Source organism: Catharus ustulatus, chromosome 17, assembly GCF_009819885.2.
Source record: "Catharus ustulatus isolate bCatUst1 chromosome 17, bCatUst1.pri.v2, whole genome shotgun sequence".
Lineage (NCBI taxonomy): Eukaryota > Metazoa > Chordata > Aves > Passeriformes > Turdidae > Catharus > Catharus ustulatus.
The window spans coordinates 8084802-8101580 of record NC_046237.1 but is presented as its reverse complement, the minus strand read 5'-3'; the positions used below and the strand labels follow the sequence as shown (position 1 = coordinate 8101580).

Genomic DNA, 16779 nt, shown 5'->3' with positions numbered 1-16779 from the left:
GGGTGGGGATGGGGATGGGCATCAACAGCACCACCTGCACCTGAGGGCTCAGAGCTTTAAAAAGCTGCAGCAGGGGAGCTCCTGCCCAGCCTGGGAGCTGCTGCCCTGAGAGGTGCAGGATACAGAGAGGTCCCAGGTGAGCTGGGGATGCTCCATGCTATGGCCATGGAGTGCTGAGTATTGTAGGGAGGCTGGGTGGGCTGCCAGGTGAAATCCTGACACCCACCTGGGCACTCAGACCAGATTTCCAGCCTGGTGGGAGGTGGGGGGGGGGGTCCCAAAGCAGGGTGCTGGCTGTCCCTGGGGCCTGGCTCTGCCTCTCCAGTGGGAGAGCAACTCCCAGCACTGGCAATGCCCAGCCTAGCCCAGTTGCCTGAAGTCCTGCAGCTCCTTTCCAGCTTGTGACTTCCTGGACCTCCATCATGCTCACCCCTTGCTATGCTGATGAGGATAAAGAGCTGGTGGCTCTTTCTGCCACCACAGATGTCAATCTGTGCTGGGTGGCAGAGGACCAGGCAGAGGTGGCTGGTGTCTCTGGAGCCACGGTCATCTCTGCCACCCCCAGAGCTGTGGTCTTGGGGAGCAAAGGGCACAGGAGAAAAACATTCAGGAACTGCAGGGCAAGGAGAGGCTGCTGGTGCAAAATTCCACTTTGCCACAAGCAATTACGGTGCCTGTGCTGTAGCAATCCCTGGCAGAGCTGTGGGGCTGGGGCTGTGCTCAAATTCTCCCAGTCAGGGAATGGGATTGCTGGGGGAAGAAGAGAGGTTGGGATGCATCAGTCACCAGTGCAGCAAAATACAGGACACAGAGGAAAAGGAAAACCCAGGGACATGCTAGGGAGGGCAGGAGACTGCAAATCACCTCAAATGGGGAGTAAACAAATTGCTGTACAGCATAGTGATTTGTAAAACCTGGAGGTGAGCTTTAACAATAACAGGTTTTATTAGAACAGATTAATTTTGCTGAGTTTATAGGAAATCTTGGGAGCAGGAGTGGAGGAGAGGACGCTGCTGGATCTGTGTGCGTGGCTCAGCAGTGCCTGGAGCCAGGGGCTGTGTGTGGGACTGTGCCCCCAGCCCTGGGTGTGGCAGTCCCCAGGGTCCTGGCTGGCTTTGTGCAGGGAGGAGGTGGCTGACACGGCTTTCTCGGCTCTCTGTCCCAGAGAGGGTGGCTGGAGTGGGGGGAGCTGGGGGTCCCCACCCCAGAGTGTTGGGGCTGCTTGGTGGAGGAGAGTTCTGGTGGGGAAAGCCCTGGGCTTGTGAAAGGACTGAGCTTAATATGCAAGTCACTGCTGGGGAGGAACCAGGCTCATGAAAATGCCATTTCCACGCAGTCCCTCTCCCAGCCATTATCCTGCCTCAGACAAAAGCAATTTACTCAGCCTCCAATAAAGCAAGGGCGATAACGAAGCTGAGAGGAGCTGACTGTGACAGGCAGGACAGCCTCTCCTGCCACCAGCACCTACCTGCTGGCTGGGGCTGAGGCTGTGGGGAAAACCTCTGGGCAGCACTGTGAATTACAGGTTCTGGGTGGGGTGTCCCGGTGCAGTCAGCTGTGCCAGAGCCCTGGCTGGGTGATGTGGTTGGTTCCTGGGCACTGGGCAGTGATGGGACAATGCTGCCCTTGAATCCCATGCCTGTCCTGCAGGATGGCAAGCCTTGGCAAGGGCAGGCTGGGTCCTTGGAGTCCCCACCACAGCACAGCTGAGCAGAGCGAGGCTGGATGCAGCATCTGCATCTAATGGATGAGTTTTGTCAACTGCTACAACAACCCAGAAAACTGCACCAGCCCCAAGGGCGCTTGGAAAGCAAAGACAGTATTTCACTTCCCTGCCTGCCCTGTCAGAGCAGCTCTGAAGGCTCCTTTGTATGGAACCCAACCAGCGTTAAGCACTGAACAGATATTAAAAAAGAGTAAAGCTGACCTGCAGCCCTGTCCTACTGGATAAAAAGCCACTGACTTGTGTTTTCCCTGGAGAAGCAAACAGGAGGAAAGCCTGAATAAAACCAGGAAGACAAAGAATCCTTCAGCTGAGGGATGTGGCAGCACAGACAGTGCCCTTGGGCCCCCCAGCAGAGACTTGTTTTGGATGTTGACCCAGGATCCCAACAGTGATGCACAAAGCCTGCTCCATGTAACAATCTATTTATTGCTTTGGTTTTTGTATTTCTGAGCTCGCTTCCAGATTTAGTCAAGATCTGCCCTTTTGCTTCACTTGCATAGATCTTCCCTGAGTGTCAGGAGGCAGCTGCTGCCAGGAGCTGCTCAGGTGAAGCTGAGGGATTGGGTGAGGTGTGGGAGCAGCTGAGCAAAGCAGTGCCTGTGGACAATCTCTGCAGTAAGAGCCTGGGGATGTGGGAGCTGGAGATCAGGGGAGAGGCTCCTCAGCAGGGGGAGTGAGCTGACCCCAAAGACTGGTCATCCTCTGCTCACTGTACCACGTTGTACCTGCTTTGACAAACCATGGCACTGCTGGGGTGCCACAGTGCTCACAGGCCCTGTCACCGCTAGCACTGTCTGACCACAGACAGACACAGAGGCTGTACTGGGGCACAGGCAGGTGCTTCATCTAATTCTCCTTGGGGTGGGGGTTAGAAATGGCCTGAGAACCGTGATCTGGGCATGGGAGAAGCTCTAAATCACTCCCAGGTGTAAATCAGGGCTGGCTGATTCTCTACAGAGCCTCACAGAGAGGGGGATAGAGAACAGAGCACGTTTGGCTGCCTCCATCTGGTCTCAGCAAGCTGCAGCCGTGAGGAGCAGCCCCGATGCTTCTGAGAGGACACGTTGCTCTTGCCAGTAGCAAAGGTGAGGAATTTATTGGAAATGCACTTCAACTTCTGAGATTAACTGCTTTTAAAGAGAACAGGTTTATAGTGCGCCCCAAACAAGATTCTCTTCCTGGGAAGGGTAAAGGCCAGAAAAAGCTTTTGCTTTGAGTCGTCAGTCACTGTCCAGCTGAGAATGGGAGGTATCATCACAGCTGTGAAGAGTTCAGAGAGGTGTAGGGGGTGCCAAAGGGGCACCCCCCCAGGGATCAAAGGTTAGGAAGTAATTTCTGGAAGATAACTCACTCTTCATACTGAAGAATTTGGAATAGATGTGCCATTTTCTCTGAATGTGGTGCTGGCGAGGCACAAGTCAGGAGGAGTCAGGGTCATGTACCCACTTCATCCTCAACCACCACTTCAAAAAACAAACCTTCTGCCATGGAGAGGTGTCTCAGCCAGTGCCCCAAGCTGGGCAGCCCTTCCTTTGCCCCTGAACCATTTGGGCCCTCAGTGATGATGTTTTCCCAGGTGAGCTCTATCCTGGTGGCTTCTCTTTCCCATCCCAGCTGCTGCGTAGGTATGTCAGGAAGGAGATGCCTGCTGTGTGCTGGTCCTGGGCCCTGTGCACTCAAGCTGCTGCAGCCTCTGGAGCAGGAGCAGCACGTTGTCTGTGAGCTCGTTCCGTGGCCGCCCCATCCCGCCGAGCTTCACGGGGCGCAGGCTGGGGTGGGGGGGCTCGTACCCCTCGGGGCAGCACACCTCACTCAGGAGCAGCCAGGTGCTGTCAGGGTCCACGTGCATCAAGTGCAGGAAAACACTTGGGAAAACAGCAGAAAGAGAGGAAAGAAGAGTGAGGACAAGGCCTTTTGGTTGGCACCCAGTGGGGTCATTAAGGAAAGGAAAGCCTTGATGCTGTTGGCAACCTCTGGCAGCTGCACAAATCTGGCTCTTCAGAAGGGGCAGTGCAGTGGCACCTGTGCCCAAGTAAGCAGCTCAGTGTTTCACAGATACTGGCACATGGGAGAAAAATATTTATGATACCACACAGTCACTTATGGACATGAAACAAGCAGCTGGTGCAGAACTGACCCAGGTTTGGTGCTGGCACTGAGCTGTTGCTGGCACAAGTGGTAAACCTGCCTGTCCCACATGCTGGGGAGGGGACTGTGGGTGACTGCATGTGCTGAGCATATCTGGGATCTTTTGGACAACAGCTCCTGCAGAGATCTTCAGAGAAGTTCTCTGTGTTGCTCACCACTCTCTCTGGTTTTTGGGGAGTGAGGGAGTTAACCCTGGAGAGTTAATCTGGGCTTCTCTGCCTTTCCAGAGGTGGCAAACCCAAGAGCATTTGGGGACAGCTGCCCAGGCTGGGCCCCAAGGGAAGCTCAACACTGTATTTGAGGGCTTTTTTCTCAAGTGAGATCTCTCACCATCCCAAGTCCTTAATAGCTGCCTCCAAATTTTTGTTGTTCTGCATAGCACCTTTCACAAAGCAGGACTTTAAACCAAAACCAAACGCAACCTTCATTAACAACAGAATGAAGGAAAAGAGGAATCTCAACTTCCTCTGCAGATTTTGTGCTGTGTTGATTGGTTTTCACTTTGCATTTCCAAACCTCAGTAAGATGGGATTTGCCTTTCCAGCATGCCCTTCACACAGGGCTCCAGCTGTGAGCTGCTGGGCCACAGCTGCTGCTGAAGAGCAGGAAGCTCAAGGAGTGAAAGGGCAAATGCTGATTTGTGTGACCTACACTTACCCACTGCCTCCTGCCAGTTCTCCCTGCAGCAACCTTTGGGCTTAGCTAGGTCTGTGTCAGGGTTTAATGCACAGAAGGTATACTGGGCTTAACTGGTGTCAAACTCTCTGGCCATACCCTGAACAAAATCAGACTGGAATTTGCAAGGCTTCTTCCTGAATGGTGCTGAGTGCTCTGTGAGCACCAAAGGCACTCAGCACTCACCACACCTATGGTACTGTTTTCCAAAATCCCAGTAAAGCCCAGCTATGGGTCTCCAGGTCTCTAGTTTTCAGTGAAATCGTGGAGCTGTGAGGAGAACAGCTGCCAGGTCAGGTAATGGGAAGAGAAATGAAGTAGGTCTGTCTCTGTTCTCCCAAGAAGCACAGGACTGAACTCCCTCTCTAAAAGCAAAGATCACTTGCTACAAAAGCCACACAAAATTCCGATCTGATTGCTGTCCAAATTTCTCCTGGAAGAGCTTTCATCCCTAAAGTGAGGTTGCTTCCAATGTAAAGCAGGGAGAAATCCCTTTGAGAAGCTCTCCTCTGAAAGGGAGTGCAGTGCCATGAGTAACGTGAAAGAACACAGAAATGAGATGAAGGTAGGAGAGTGCTGCCTCTCCTCATCACAATAACCCTGTGGATGTGACTTGTTACTCATACACAGCCAAAGCTCTTGCTTTTGCCTCTCTGGCATTAACACCTTGCCTGTCCCTCAGTGCAGGTCTCTGAACAGCAAGAGGGGAGATGTCACCACTGAAGCTGCTGGCAGTGTCCCCTCCCAAAGGTACTGGCAGTGCCTATCTCCCTGCTCCAGAGACACCAGTGGGAATGTGCTCTACAGTGATAGCTGGGCTTGGCAACAGCTGCCTCAGCAGCATGACCTTTTTTCTGTGGATTGGCCAGATGCAGGTGAGCTCACAGGACTCCTTCATTCCCCTGGCTTTGTTCCTGTAACTCTGCTGACTGCAAGGGGAGGACTGGCCCACTCACTTCCAGCCCAAGTGAGGGGCTGGCAGGGGCAGGGCACAGAGCTCTTGCTGCTGCCATCCTGGCTCCAGCTCTTCAGACACTGCCATGCCCTCAGCCAGGCTGTGACAGCTCTGTGTGCCAGCAAACACCAGCTCCCAGTGGTTCCACCCAGTTTCCAATGGGCTGCTGCTGGTGGGCAGCTGCAGAGATAATCCTTGCTCCTTATGGCTGGGATGGGAGCAGGCAAGGACAATGAATTGCTGTGAAGTGAACATAGGAATGAGGAATATTGTGCAGCAGGCTGCTGATCCCCAGCACACACACAGCTGTAGCTCTTACACTCACAGCACAGACACTCTGCTCTCCAACCTCTTCCCAATCAGTTGCTCCAGGGAGAGCGACCCTCAGAGATTATCCAGACCCTGGAGAACTCACTGCCTCTGGTGCCCATAATGGCTCAAGGTTGTGATTATCCCTGATAGCCTGGAGTGCTCTGCAGCTTAAAGAACAACTTGACTTATACATTTTCAAACTAACTCTGGGGTAGTTTCCAAGCAACCTGTTTCCATAGCAAAGAATCCTGGGGTTAATCCAAGTTTGTTTTCTGTTGTTGCCTTTTTCTTTTCTTTTTTTTTTTTTCTTAAATATCACTTTATTGAATTTTGCCTCGAGCAGGTGGCTGTTCTGGCATGCTTCAATCCAGCCTGGGAGTGACAGCTGACAATGAATATCTGACAAACCACACAAGCAAACCAGAAGAGGTAAGCTGCATAATCAACCTTGGTCTCAAAAAAGGTCCCAAAATAGCTCATATTTGTCCCAAATGTGCTAAACTTATTTTACTAGCACAGAGCAATTTGGCTTTTCTCTTCCCTTGTCTTTTCCCAAGCTCTAAGCAAAGCCATGGCACAGAGAGCAGACTGGCAGAAGGACAAGGCTTCCTGGCTTTCCATCCCTGCTGAATGTTTAGCTGCATACAGCCCACCATAAGCTTTGGTAAGAACTGAGGAAATTACTTCAGCGTCTTAGGGAAAAAAAAATTCCTATCCCAACTGCTGACTGAAAGGTCATGGGCTGCAAACATTTAGTAGGAATTAAGTCTACATTTCAAAATGTACACTTGAAACTGAAAGAATGGAAAACTACTTGTCAGTTTTGACAGGGGCCAGTGACAATTTCCTAATCTCTTTTCCTTCAAGGTTTTATTCCCTGAAGTGAAAAGCTTGTCAGGGATGATGCAACTTCATAAATTGACGAGAAGCTCAGATTTACATATTGGGGCTTTAGTTTCCACCATCTCTCCCCTGGCCTTGTTCCCAATAGCAAGGCCCCACACACCCTCCTCCCTTACTCAAGCCTTTCTGGGCACTTCCCCACTCTTGCATGGGCTTATCTTCTTTAATCATGGCTATCTTCTTCAATCATTCTAGTGCTCCTTGGCATTACCAAACTCTTCTTCAGTAGGTTTGGTCCCATTGGTGATTCTGCATTTGATTTTTATTTCTTGTTTGTTTTTTTTAAAAAGCTTTGGATAATACTCTCCTGGAATACTCCCAGCAGTCATCTTCTAGTAAAGCCTATTGTTATTGTCCCATTTTCTCTTCCTCAGATGTGCTGGAGTTCTTTTTTCCCCAGCATCTATTTTTGCCTGTTGAGTATTGCATGAAACTGCAGTTACAAAAATCACTTACTCCCACTGCTTCATCTAATAAAGCTACAGGGTCCCATAAATGGGATTAAGCAGACTCCTTGGGGCATGATAACATCCCTGGATGATAGCCAAACTCCCTTTTTCCTTTTTCTTTGTGTGGCTCGAGCACCTTGGCCAAAAATTCCTGCTCAGCCCTTTGCACATCTACAGTAGTCAGTGTATGATTTTGGGAGCTACAACTGACTTTGCAAATCCTGACCTTGCTCTTGACAGGTCACAACCCATCAGTTGAATAAGAATCCTAGGAGCTGAACAAAGGCCAGTTTGTATAAATCACCATGGCAAGCTGATTCCAAACATCCTTTTACCTCATATGATTTCTGCAGTGATAAAGCTGAGTTATGTGACGTACGCCAGCGCTCAGGCTGGGGCTAAGATTAGTTCTGGTCTATCTGTTTTTAGAAGCATTTAAAATGCAGAATTTCTCATGTATCAGGCTGATAACACTGCCCTTGCTTAGATGGAAAGGGCCTTATGTGTGACAGCCTGTGTCAGTTTGTAGGATTACTTTCAGGCACATGGAGAGTGAGAAGAGCCAGAACTTAGAGGAATGTGGTGGTTCAGCAGCTGGAGAACAGAAATGGAAGGGTGGCTGAGAAGTGATTCTCATCCTGATTGTTATGGTCCAAACTAATTTTGACTTTTCCAGGCTGAAACCTCATATCAGGAAAATACAGTTAAAAGTGAGTGTGATACGATGAACTCTGATACATCCAGGTTCCAAGACCAGGGATTGCACAGGACTAAACTGAAAAATTAAGCCCAAAAGAAACTTCCAAATGGTGCCATGTCTGTGGAGTGAGGCCAGGCATGATGCATGTCTCAGTGCACATGTCTGGTCAATAGAGTTAAACAGGAGACAGCAAGGGTTTCTATGAGCAGCTTGGTTCACTGACATGTGATATATGGTGCATCAAAAGCATGGGGGGAGGAGCAAAACATATGGCATTTTCCCCTTAAAATATAATAAAAGCAACATACAAGAGAAAAATGTTAGTTGCCCTGAACTTTGCTGCCCTTTTGCTCTTACAAGTGAGTTCACTTCACCACAGAGCTTCCAACAGGGCTCATTTCATATTCCCCCTACCCCTGCTGTTGGGGGGAAATTGCACAGCTTCTCAAGCTGCTTGGTTAATGATTTAAAAGCTTCAGATTCCAAATATCTAGACAAATCCTGGTGTTCTGCTTTTCATCCAGCATTGGACTCACAGACTGAGGCATTACTGCATTAAGGGGATGCACTCCCACAGCATAGAGCCCCTCTGCAGAACAAATGCTGCTGGAGCCTGCTGTGCTGCTGTGAAAGCCTCCAAGGTAAAAATAAACCTGCTCCTACCCGCGCAGAGATACAAACAAAGGAATGCTCCAGCTCCGGAGAGCGCTGCCTCTGAACTGCTGCCCAGCCACACAAAGCCCTTCACACCCTGCACCCCGGGAGCCTGGGCTTTGTGAAAGGGAATGGATGGGCTGCACTTCCCTTTGCTTCCCTTTCCAGCAGCCTGCCCTGAAAACCCGAAACCGCAGAGCCTGCAGAACCTGCTGCTTTCTCCTCCCCTCGGGGGAGGGCAGGGCTGGCCGCCCAGGAAGGTTGGGGGGGTTGGCTTTCACCCCCATCCTTCGGCAGAGGGGCTTTCTGATTTATGTCCTGTGTTCTGTACCTGGACTGGTTTTGTCTCTTGAAATCTCTGGCCTTGGTTCCAGGTGACAACGTATGACAATAGTGATTTCTTATCCTGACAGCAGAACATGCTGAGCAGGATTTTGTACACCAAGCAGCAAAGTATATCTGTCAACATTTTCTAGAACTGGAGTGTGTTCACCTAAACTGTCTTTGCTCTTTTAGATTCTCCCAGCCTTCTCAAGCAACACTGGTGCCAAGACTGACAGCTTCCCAAACAAACTCTGGTCCACCTGGCAGAGCCTGGGTTGGAGCCCAGGGAAATGGGAAGGATAACAGAAGTAAATCCCCCAGCCTGCAGAAGGTATTAAGTGATAAAATACAAGGGAATGCCTGGCACTTCCTCTTCCATAGCTGTCTTCCCTCTGCAGTTTGATGCCACCAGTGGGCCAACAGCCTCAAGTATTTGGTTAGGAGAAAAGCAAGCAGCACATCTTCCCCTCTGCACCCAAATGCACTGCCAGGTCACCTGTAATGTCTGTGCAAGCTGACAACTGACCTCTCTAACTTGTTTTGGGGAGTAAATTATACTTCACCACAGAAAACTTCCATGAGAGGCCCTGCTGAACAGGACTTGAACATGCTGGATGCAAAAGGAATGCCCCCTCTGTCCCCCACTATTTGTACACCCAACACACCTGCATTTAAGAGACATTACCTCTGGGCAGCTTCTTGCAGTTTCACAGGTTGCTTGGCACTGAGGTAAATCAGGCAGGCATCTGCCACTTTATTCAGGTCACTCTCGCCTGCAGAAATGGAACAGGAAAGAAGGGTAGGAGGTGACCTCCTCAGCAGCTGCTGCCTAATGGAATCAGCTCCAAATTGGCAGCAGAGGCTTCAGAGCTTTTGAGCTGTCTGACCTGGAGCTCTTCTGACCTTGCCTTTTAAGCATCTTGCTGCAAAGCCAGGAAAGCAACAAGGGCACTGAGAGGAAAAGAGCAACTAGCAAGCAAACCTTCTCCCTCATCAAAGTCAGTTCCAGAAATTTCACTTGGGGAGAATTTCAGAGTTTTGTTCAATAGAAGAGCATGACGTGCTGGATTTAAAGGGTCACCCAGAGATAAGCCCACAGTGGAACCAGTCAAGCTAGCCAGAAGTCTTATCTGGGCTCCAGTTTGTCCCGTAAGAACACAGCGTGGCCCAACAGGCCCTACAGCAGTTCAGGGACTCCACTGTGTACCCTCATCCACAAGTAGGATGAGCAGACAGATTTTGCATGTGGTGGGAACCTTCTCTCCCATTTGTCTCCTGGGGAGAAAAGAGTGCCCAGCACCTCTTTACAGAGCTCCCAAAGAGAACAGATTCAGGCTAGAGAAGATCATGAAATCAATTCTGTGGGCAGCAGGAAGAGAAGCAGCAAGTTGAGAGGAGAGAGTAAAGTCTGGCAGAAAGCCACACAACCTGTGCTTCCCCTGGTACTCACCCATGTCCAGCCTCTCGCAGAGAGAGCCCAGGCCCTGCAGCACAGCCAGCTGCAGCTTGAAGGCCAATGTGTGGCTGTACACAGGCCCAGCTCTGGCACTCACTGGGGCCTGACTGAGGAGGGAACTGGTCAGCTTGGGCAGGACATCTCTGGAGAATCTCTGCCTCAGAAAGTCCCCACATGTTTGAGCCAGGGTACACAGCACCTAAGAGAGACATCAGTTACAGGGGATAGTGCACACACTGGCCTGGGAGCAGCTCAGTGATCCACACCAGCCTGGGGGATTCAGACACTCACTCTCCCTGGAGAAGTGTTTTTGCAGGTGAGAGTATTGTGACCACACCTACCCCAGTTTCCCCATAATGAGCAGAAGATGAACATTTGAGAGGCTGAGTGAGCTGCACCCTGCTCTGCAGTGTCACCTGGCTGACCTCCCGGGCTGCCCTTCCCTCATTAGCACAGGAAAGGTAAGAGCAGCCGTGCAGTTTCACTCAGAATTAGTGGAGGAGGCTCTGATGGAAAATGCCATTAAATATCATTATATCCTCAAGTCTCTTTGTGGTGCAGACAACCCATCTTTCCAAGCACATCAGCAAGCAGAAAGGCCAAGTGGCCACAGGAAAGGGCACCCAACACTTCTGCTGTGTGCCCACGATCAAACTCAAACTGGGTAGAGAATGGCCCTCAATGCATGTAAAAACAAAGTGGGGTCCATGTGGCCAGAACACTGATTTCTCCTTTGGAACTTCACTGAGCTCATGGTCTCAGCATGCAGGACTGAGATGCTGGTTATGTTGTGCTTGCTTTATACTGATATGACACTTCTAGTGCTGGCATTTAGTCAGGAAGACACTTTGGGGGGAGCTCATACAGCAAAACCCAAGCTGGGTTCAAACTGTAATGATGACTTGAACTTTTCAAGAGTTAATTAGTTTTTGTACAGCAATCTCTACCTCCTTTTAAGGCAGGCACATGATAGCTATGGCTATTCTGAGATTCTAGTGCATGGCTTCTGGAATCTGGGCAATCAAATTATTCACACTGAAGGATTCTAAAATGAACCTCACTCTGCCCAGCAGACTAATTCCTCTGCAATGCTGAGGCTGGCAACCTCTGGAAACATGCTTTACTGGCCAGCCTGTGAGTCAAGAGGAGAAAGGAGCAAGCTGACAAGGTCAGGAGCTCTTTAATAACATCATTACAGGGCCAAGTCTTTATCCAACCTCTCCCCTCCCTTGCCAATGCCTCAATCATGAAATGTTCCCCTATCTTCAATCTGAGACTTCCAAGAGGATGCTGGGACTGTCTCCAGCAAGGCCAAGCCGCACTGTATGGTGTCCCTAACAGCTGCTCAGGCTGTAGAGCTGTTTTTCTCATCCCTGTAGTAACCACCAACATTGCTGCTTACCCCAGGAACAGCACCAAGGGTTTACCTGTGCACGAGCTGCAGTGAGAGCAGTACAAACCCACCCACTGCAGAGCATGGTGACCCCACGCTCCAAACCATATTTAAACATCACTGCAGGAGCTTGGTGCTCTCTCCTGAGCTGCAGCACTGCCTGAGCCACCTCCTGCCCAAGCCCCAGCTGGAAATGCTGCTGGCAGTCACAGCCATACCTTGAAGGCTCTGAGCACTGCCAGAGGGTCATCGCTGATCAGCCGGGTGACGAGAGCTGGCCAGACACGGTGGGCCATGGGAAGCAGATGGTTTTCATGAGGATGCAGCACGGTTACACAGAGCTCCAGCACATCCAGGACCTGGGTACGAGGGGAGGGAAGAGACTCTGAGTGCTGCAGTGCCAGGCATTCAGGTGGATCCCAGCATCACATCAGGAAGTTGGGAGGAGGGGTTGAACAGCAAAGGGTGCGGTTTTACTGCAGCAGGAATGGGGACAAGTGAACAGTGCTTAGAGATCAGGCCTGCTTGGAAAAGGACAAGCACTGCAGTGACACAACCTGTGCTGGGTACAGAGCTGGGCTGGGAGCAGGCAGGATTCCTGCCCTTGTCCCACAGGCTGAGCTGCACACTGGGACCCACTGCAGCTGTGGCAGCAGGATCACCTGGGAGAGCTGGGGCTGCTAGGATGAGAATCTGGGTTATGCCTCGTTTTTCTGTCTCACTTTGCACTTTAAAAGGAGGCCACCTTCAAAGGGTTTTCATAATTAAAAAAAAGCCAGGCTTTTAGCCCTGCTTATCATCACCCCAGCTACTTCAAAAACATTCATCAGCCTGTGCACTGCAGCCTGAGGAAGGGGGATGGGAGGCACAGATAGGAGAAAGATGCTTCTGTTTCCTCCACCAAAGGACAAAGCACAAGACTTAACTGTCATGAGCATCAAGGAAAAGTACTCAGTACAAAGCCACTCTTAAGATTCTGTAGTGCCTGGCTTCCATTCCTAATCCAGAGCACTCCCAATAAACCATCTTCCTTTCTCTGGCCAGGTTTGGAGGATCTGTCCTGCTCGAGCATATGGTAGCACAAACCTGGGGATGGCAGGGAGCCCAACGTGCATGGCACACACACTGATGAGCTACCAGCCCCTTCATGGGCACCATCTGTCCCCTCAGAGCCGGTGATTACCGACCTTCAGCCGCACTCGGAGGCTCCCGTCAGACAGCAAGTGGATGCACCTCTCCATCACATCCCTGGCCAGCTGAGCATGGCTTGGCATTGGAGCTTCTCCTTCTGTGTTGGAGTTGGGCTCTGGCTTAGCAAGGGAAACCTCATCTGGAAGACAAAACCACTACTGAAGCCATGAAAATGACTTGGGAGCCCTGGGAGATCACAGTACCCACCCACAACCACTCTGCAAATTTCTGAGTAAGGCCTTTTGGCATTTTTTAATGTGCTCAGATACAGTTAAGCCTATGAGTTCTGTGAGTTAGTGTCAGGTTCAGTTAAGAGTGTGGGGCTAGGGAACATTTGCTTTCTTCACTGGACAATGCAGCTGGTGTGACATTTGCAGTCTCTTCTCACCATGGACTTATTTCCCATTGATTTTTATTAAAAATGAAAAGCCTGGGTATTTAAACATGAAGTATTTAAAGGTCAGGATTGCAGTACAGCCCAGTGAAGACTAAAAAGTTCCCTATATGAATGTCTGCAGTGCCTTCCAAGGCCAATTGAGAAGGGAGCAGTGGCATCATTAGCCAGGAGAAAACAGTACAGAGATTCCTAAAGGAACATGAGGAAAATGCACAGCATCCTGGAAAGGGGAAACTTCAGGTCCTGAACCCAAATGAACTGTTATGAGGTAAGAAAAACCACAATGTGCTTGTGTCTCAGAGCTAGAGAAGCCTTAATCTGCAAACATTTGGCTCCCCCACTCAAACAGAACAAAGTGAGAACACCCAACAGCACTTTACACGTAGTGAAGGTCAGCTCAAAGACCTGAGACTGTCAGCCTGGTTCCAAGGCCCCCATGTGAAAAAAGGACACCTCAGAGGTCACAGTCTCCCTGCAAGCTGACCATGCTCCTCTGCAGCCATGCACTGCACTGACCTGCCTCCTCCTCCTCCTCCAGGTGAGGAAGATCACCCTCTGCGATCTTCTTCTGGCTGACATAGTCAAGGAAGAATTGTTCCACTTCTTGACTTGTGATTGTCACCTCCCACTGCCCCTGGGACCGAGTCCTGCTCTGCCCCTTGTCAGTCTGCCTTTGCTGGTGCTCCTCAGCGCTGGGCACTCCAAACCACTGCACTGCAAAAAAGGAACTGACATGTCACTGAGCAACCACGATCCCCTCCTGCAAGTCAGCAAGGTGCCGTGGATTTCATGAGAGATGAGATGGTTCTCACACCTCATGGGATTGCACCTGATTCAGGCATCTGCTGTCACATCCCAGTCACCTCCTTGGTAATATGGGAATATTAAAAAGGAATACATGCCATGTGCTCCTACAGAACGTTCACAGGAGCAGTGAATCCATCCTTTCTTAGCCACTAAAGGCCACGCTCCTGTGAAAGGCTGCAGGCCAGGCAGACTGGAGAGAAAAACCTACTGGTGATCTTTGCTTGAGCCCTGTCCCAGCAAGCAAAGCACTGTGACCATCACACTGCAACACCTTGGCTACCTGGAACCTCCCATGGTGGAGTGGAAAGGTGCAAGACAAATACCCTTAGTGACAGTAAGGCTGAATTACACAAAGTAACATTGTTTTGGTACCTAAAGCAGTCATGACTGAGTGAAGGACCCTGAGGAAGGTGGAAGCCTGGTTATTGTAAGACTGATCTAGTGCAGACAGGACATCTTGGATTACATCTTCTACCAGTGGCAGCAAGCTGGCATCCGAATTCTTCAGCATCGTGTCCAGGACCTGGGATGCCCGTGGCTGATACTCCAGCTGGCGCAAATTCAGGGAAATCCCATTCACCAGATAGTCAGAATTCTCATTGATCAAACACTGCACTGAGCTGTAACCACAGGCCTCACATATGTCTGCCAAAGTCCCCAGTGCTGTCTCACTGATGAGCAGAGTCCTGTCACCAGCCTTTTCTAGCACAGGGTAGAGAGCTGACAGCAGCAGCAGCTGGAACTCCTTCCCAAGGACAGCAGCAAAGCAGCCAACGCCCTCCAGCTGGATGCAGATCTGCCAGATGTTGCTGTTCATGGTGCGGGTTGTGACTCGGGGCTCAGAGGACAGGAGGAGAACATCACTGGACACCCCTCCTGCACGGACAGCGAGTCCTAAGCGCTGCTCTGACTGCTCAGGGCTGCTTTCCTCTGTGTCTACACTAGTGACCAAATACCAGTTCGCCTGGTCCATGTACTCATCCAGAATGGATGTTACAGACCCTTTGAGATCATCCACATTCAGTGGAACTTCCCTTTCCTGCAGGAAATCCACTCCCACTCCAGCAGCTCCCATGACCAGCTCGTTGAGGATCATGGCTGCCTGCTTTCTGTACAGGCCAGACTCGCTGTACAGCCCCATGAAGTGATCCACAAGCAAGTAGAGGTTCCCGTAGTAGCCAAGAACACGACACACTTGCTGAAGGAGCTGGAAAACCTTTTCCTCCGTGAAGAAGCGGAAGTATTTCTTCTGGCACCTGCCCTTCTGCACACCCTGCTGCAAGGGGCCCGGTGGCTCAGAGCGCCGGGCCTCCACAATCTTCACATCTGTCACATCCAGCTCCAGAACCTGCACCAGCGCCTTGGACAGGCGCTGCAGGTGGGACACGGAGTTGAGGACAATGTTAATCTTGGGGCCCAGCAGCTTCAGGTAGCCAAGCAATAAGCTCAGTGTGGAAACCTTGCCCATGTCATCCTGAGAGTTCATCAGGCGGGGAAGAGCTGTGGCGAGGGAATGGAGGTTCTCAGAGAGGACATCAGCAAGAGCCCTGTTCTGTGCCACAATCCTCTGCTCTGCAATCTCTTGCAGAACTGTGTTACACCTGCTCTGGACTTCGCTGTTTTCATCATTAACCAGCCCAACCAAGGCCTTTAAGAGGTGACTGAACGAGTCCACCAGTGACTGACTGCAGTTCCTCAGTAAGTGGTGCACCAGCTCCACCAGCTCCAGTCTCACCTTCCAGTGGGGGTGAACTGAAGAAGATTCAACCACTTTATGCAAGAGAAGAGAGAGTTTTTCAGCAGTACTTTTAGTCCAGTCAGGTCCTCTGTGGATCATTAGTTCTGATACTCTGCTGTGTTCCACTAGCAGCTTTTCCTTACTCTTTGGGATTCTGGCTAGCTGTTTGTCAGCCATGACCAAGCCAACAATCTGATAAAAGAGTCTGATGGCAGAAACGGTGGTTTTATGACCTTGTTTGATGTCTCCAGCAATAACTCGAGACAGTGCAATAGAAATCCCAGGCAGAAAAGAAGCAAACAAATCCCCACATTGCTGTTCCTCATCTTCATCCAGGTGTTGGTGCTCCTGGCAGTCACACTGCAAAACCAGGACCTGCAAGCACTCCAAAGCAGAGATCTTGATTTGCTTTGCTTTTTCTTGCTCTGCAAGTGTCAGAAGCAAAGACACAGCAAATCCTAAGAGCGGGAGGCTGGAAGGTTGGTACAGAGACAAGATAACATCCCCATAAGCCGAATGCATCAGGGTGTGGAGTGCCTGGATCACAGCCAGCTTCAGCTCCTCGGACAGTGGGGCAGCTTGGCCCGAGCTGGGAGGGGGAGCGAGGCAGGTGCAGAGCTCAGAAAAGAGCTCCTGCAGCAGCTCCTGCTTCTTCACGCACGTCGCAGCAAGCACGGAGGAGATGCACTGCACCAGGCTCTGCACCAGCCGCTCCTGCTTGGGCCCCGGCATCCGCAGAGCGAATCGCAGCGGGAACAGCACGTACTCCTGCAGCTCCTGCAGGGCCGCGCCGCTCACCCCGGCCAGGTGCGCCTGCAGCTGCCGCACGTTCTCCATCGTCTGCGCCCGCGTTAGCTGCACGCAGACGGGGCGCAGCGCCCCGAACGCTGCCTGCGGGGTGTCGAACACGGCCATGGCGGGGGACCGGGGCCGCGGGCCCTGGCCGGTGCC

General features: G+C 51.1%; 1 protein-coding gene across 2 annotated transcripts; it reads right to left on the bottom strand.

Annotated features, from left to right (window-relative positions):
* Positions 1 to 921: 921 nt before the first annotated feature.
* Positions 922 to 16775, bottom strand: TTI1 (TELO2 interacting protein 1). 2 transcript variants are annotated; one of them, XM_033075287.1, is made up of 7 exons: positions 14463 to 16775; positions 13800 to 13997; positions 12883 to 13025; positions 11914 to 12054; positions 10297 to 10501; positions 9532 to 9619; positions 922 to 3591 (listed from the first exon to the last, which is right to left on the bottom strand). In XM_033075287.1, the coding sequence occupies exons 1-7, from the start codon at positions 16741 to 16743 to the stop codon at positions 3357 to 3359; spliced, it is 3291 nt and encodes a 1096-aa protein (XP_032931178.1). In that variant the 5' UTR covers positions 16744 to 16775; the 3' UTR covers positions 922 to 3356. The 2 variants fall into 2 exon arrangements, with proteins under 2 accessions (XP_032931178.1, XP_032931179.1); XM_033075288.1 differs by having other exon boundaries at positions 12883 to 13028; positions 13809 to 13997.
* Between the last annotated feature and the right edge of the window lie 4 nt (positions 16776 to 16779).

Excerpts from the sequence above, each read along its gene's own strand:
- TTI1 (XM_033075287.1), bottom strand. The coding sequence starts at position 16,743 with ATGGCCGTGTTCGACACCCCGCAGGCAGCGTTCGGGGCGCTGCGCCCC. Across the intron at positions 13,998-14,462 it reads CTCAGTCATGACTGCTTTAG|TGCAGTGGTTTGGAGTGCCC; the intron begins GTACCAAAACAA and ends CCTTTTTTGCAG. Across the intron at positions 9,620-10,296 it reads CTGCGAGAGGCTGGACATGG|GCGAGAGTGACCTGAATAAA; the intron begins GTGAGTACCAGG and ends CCATTTCTGCAG.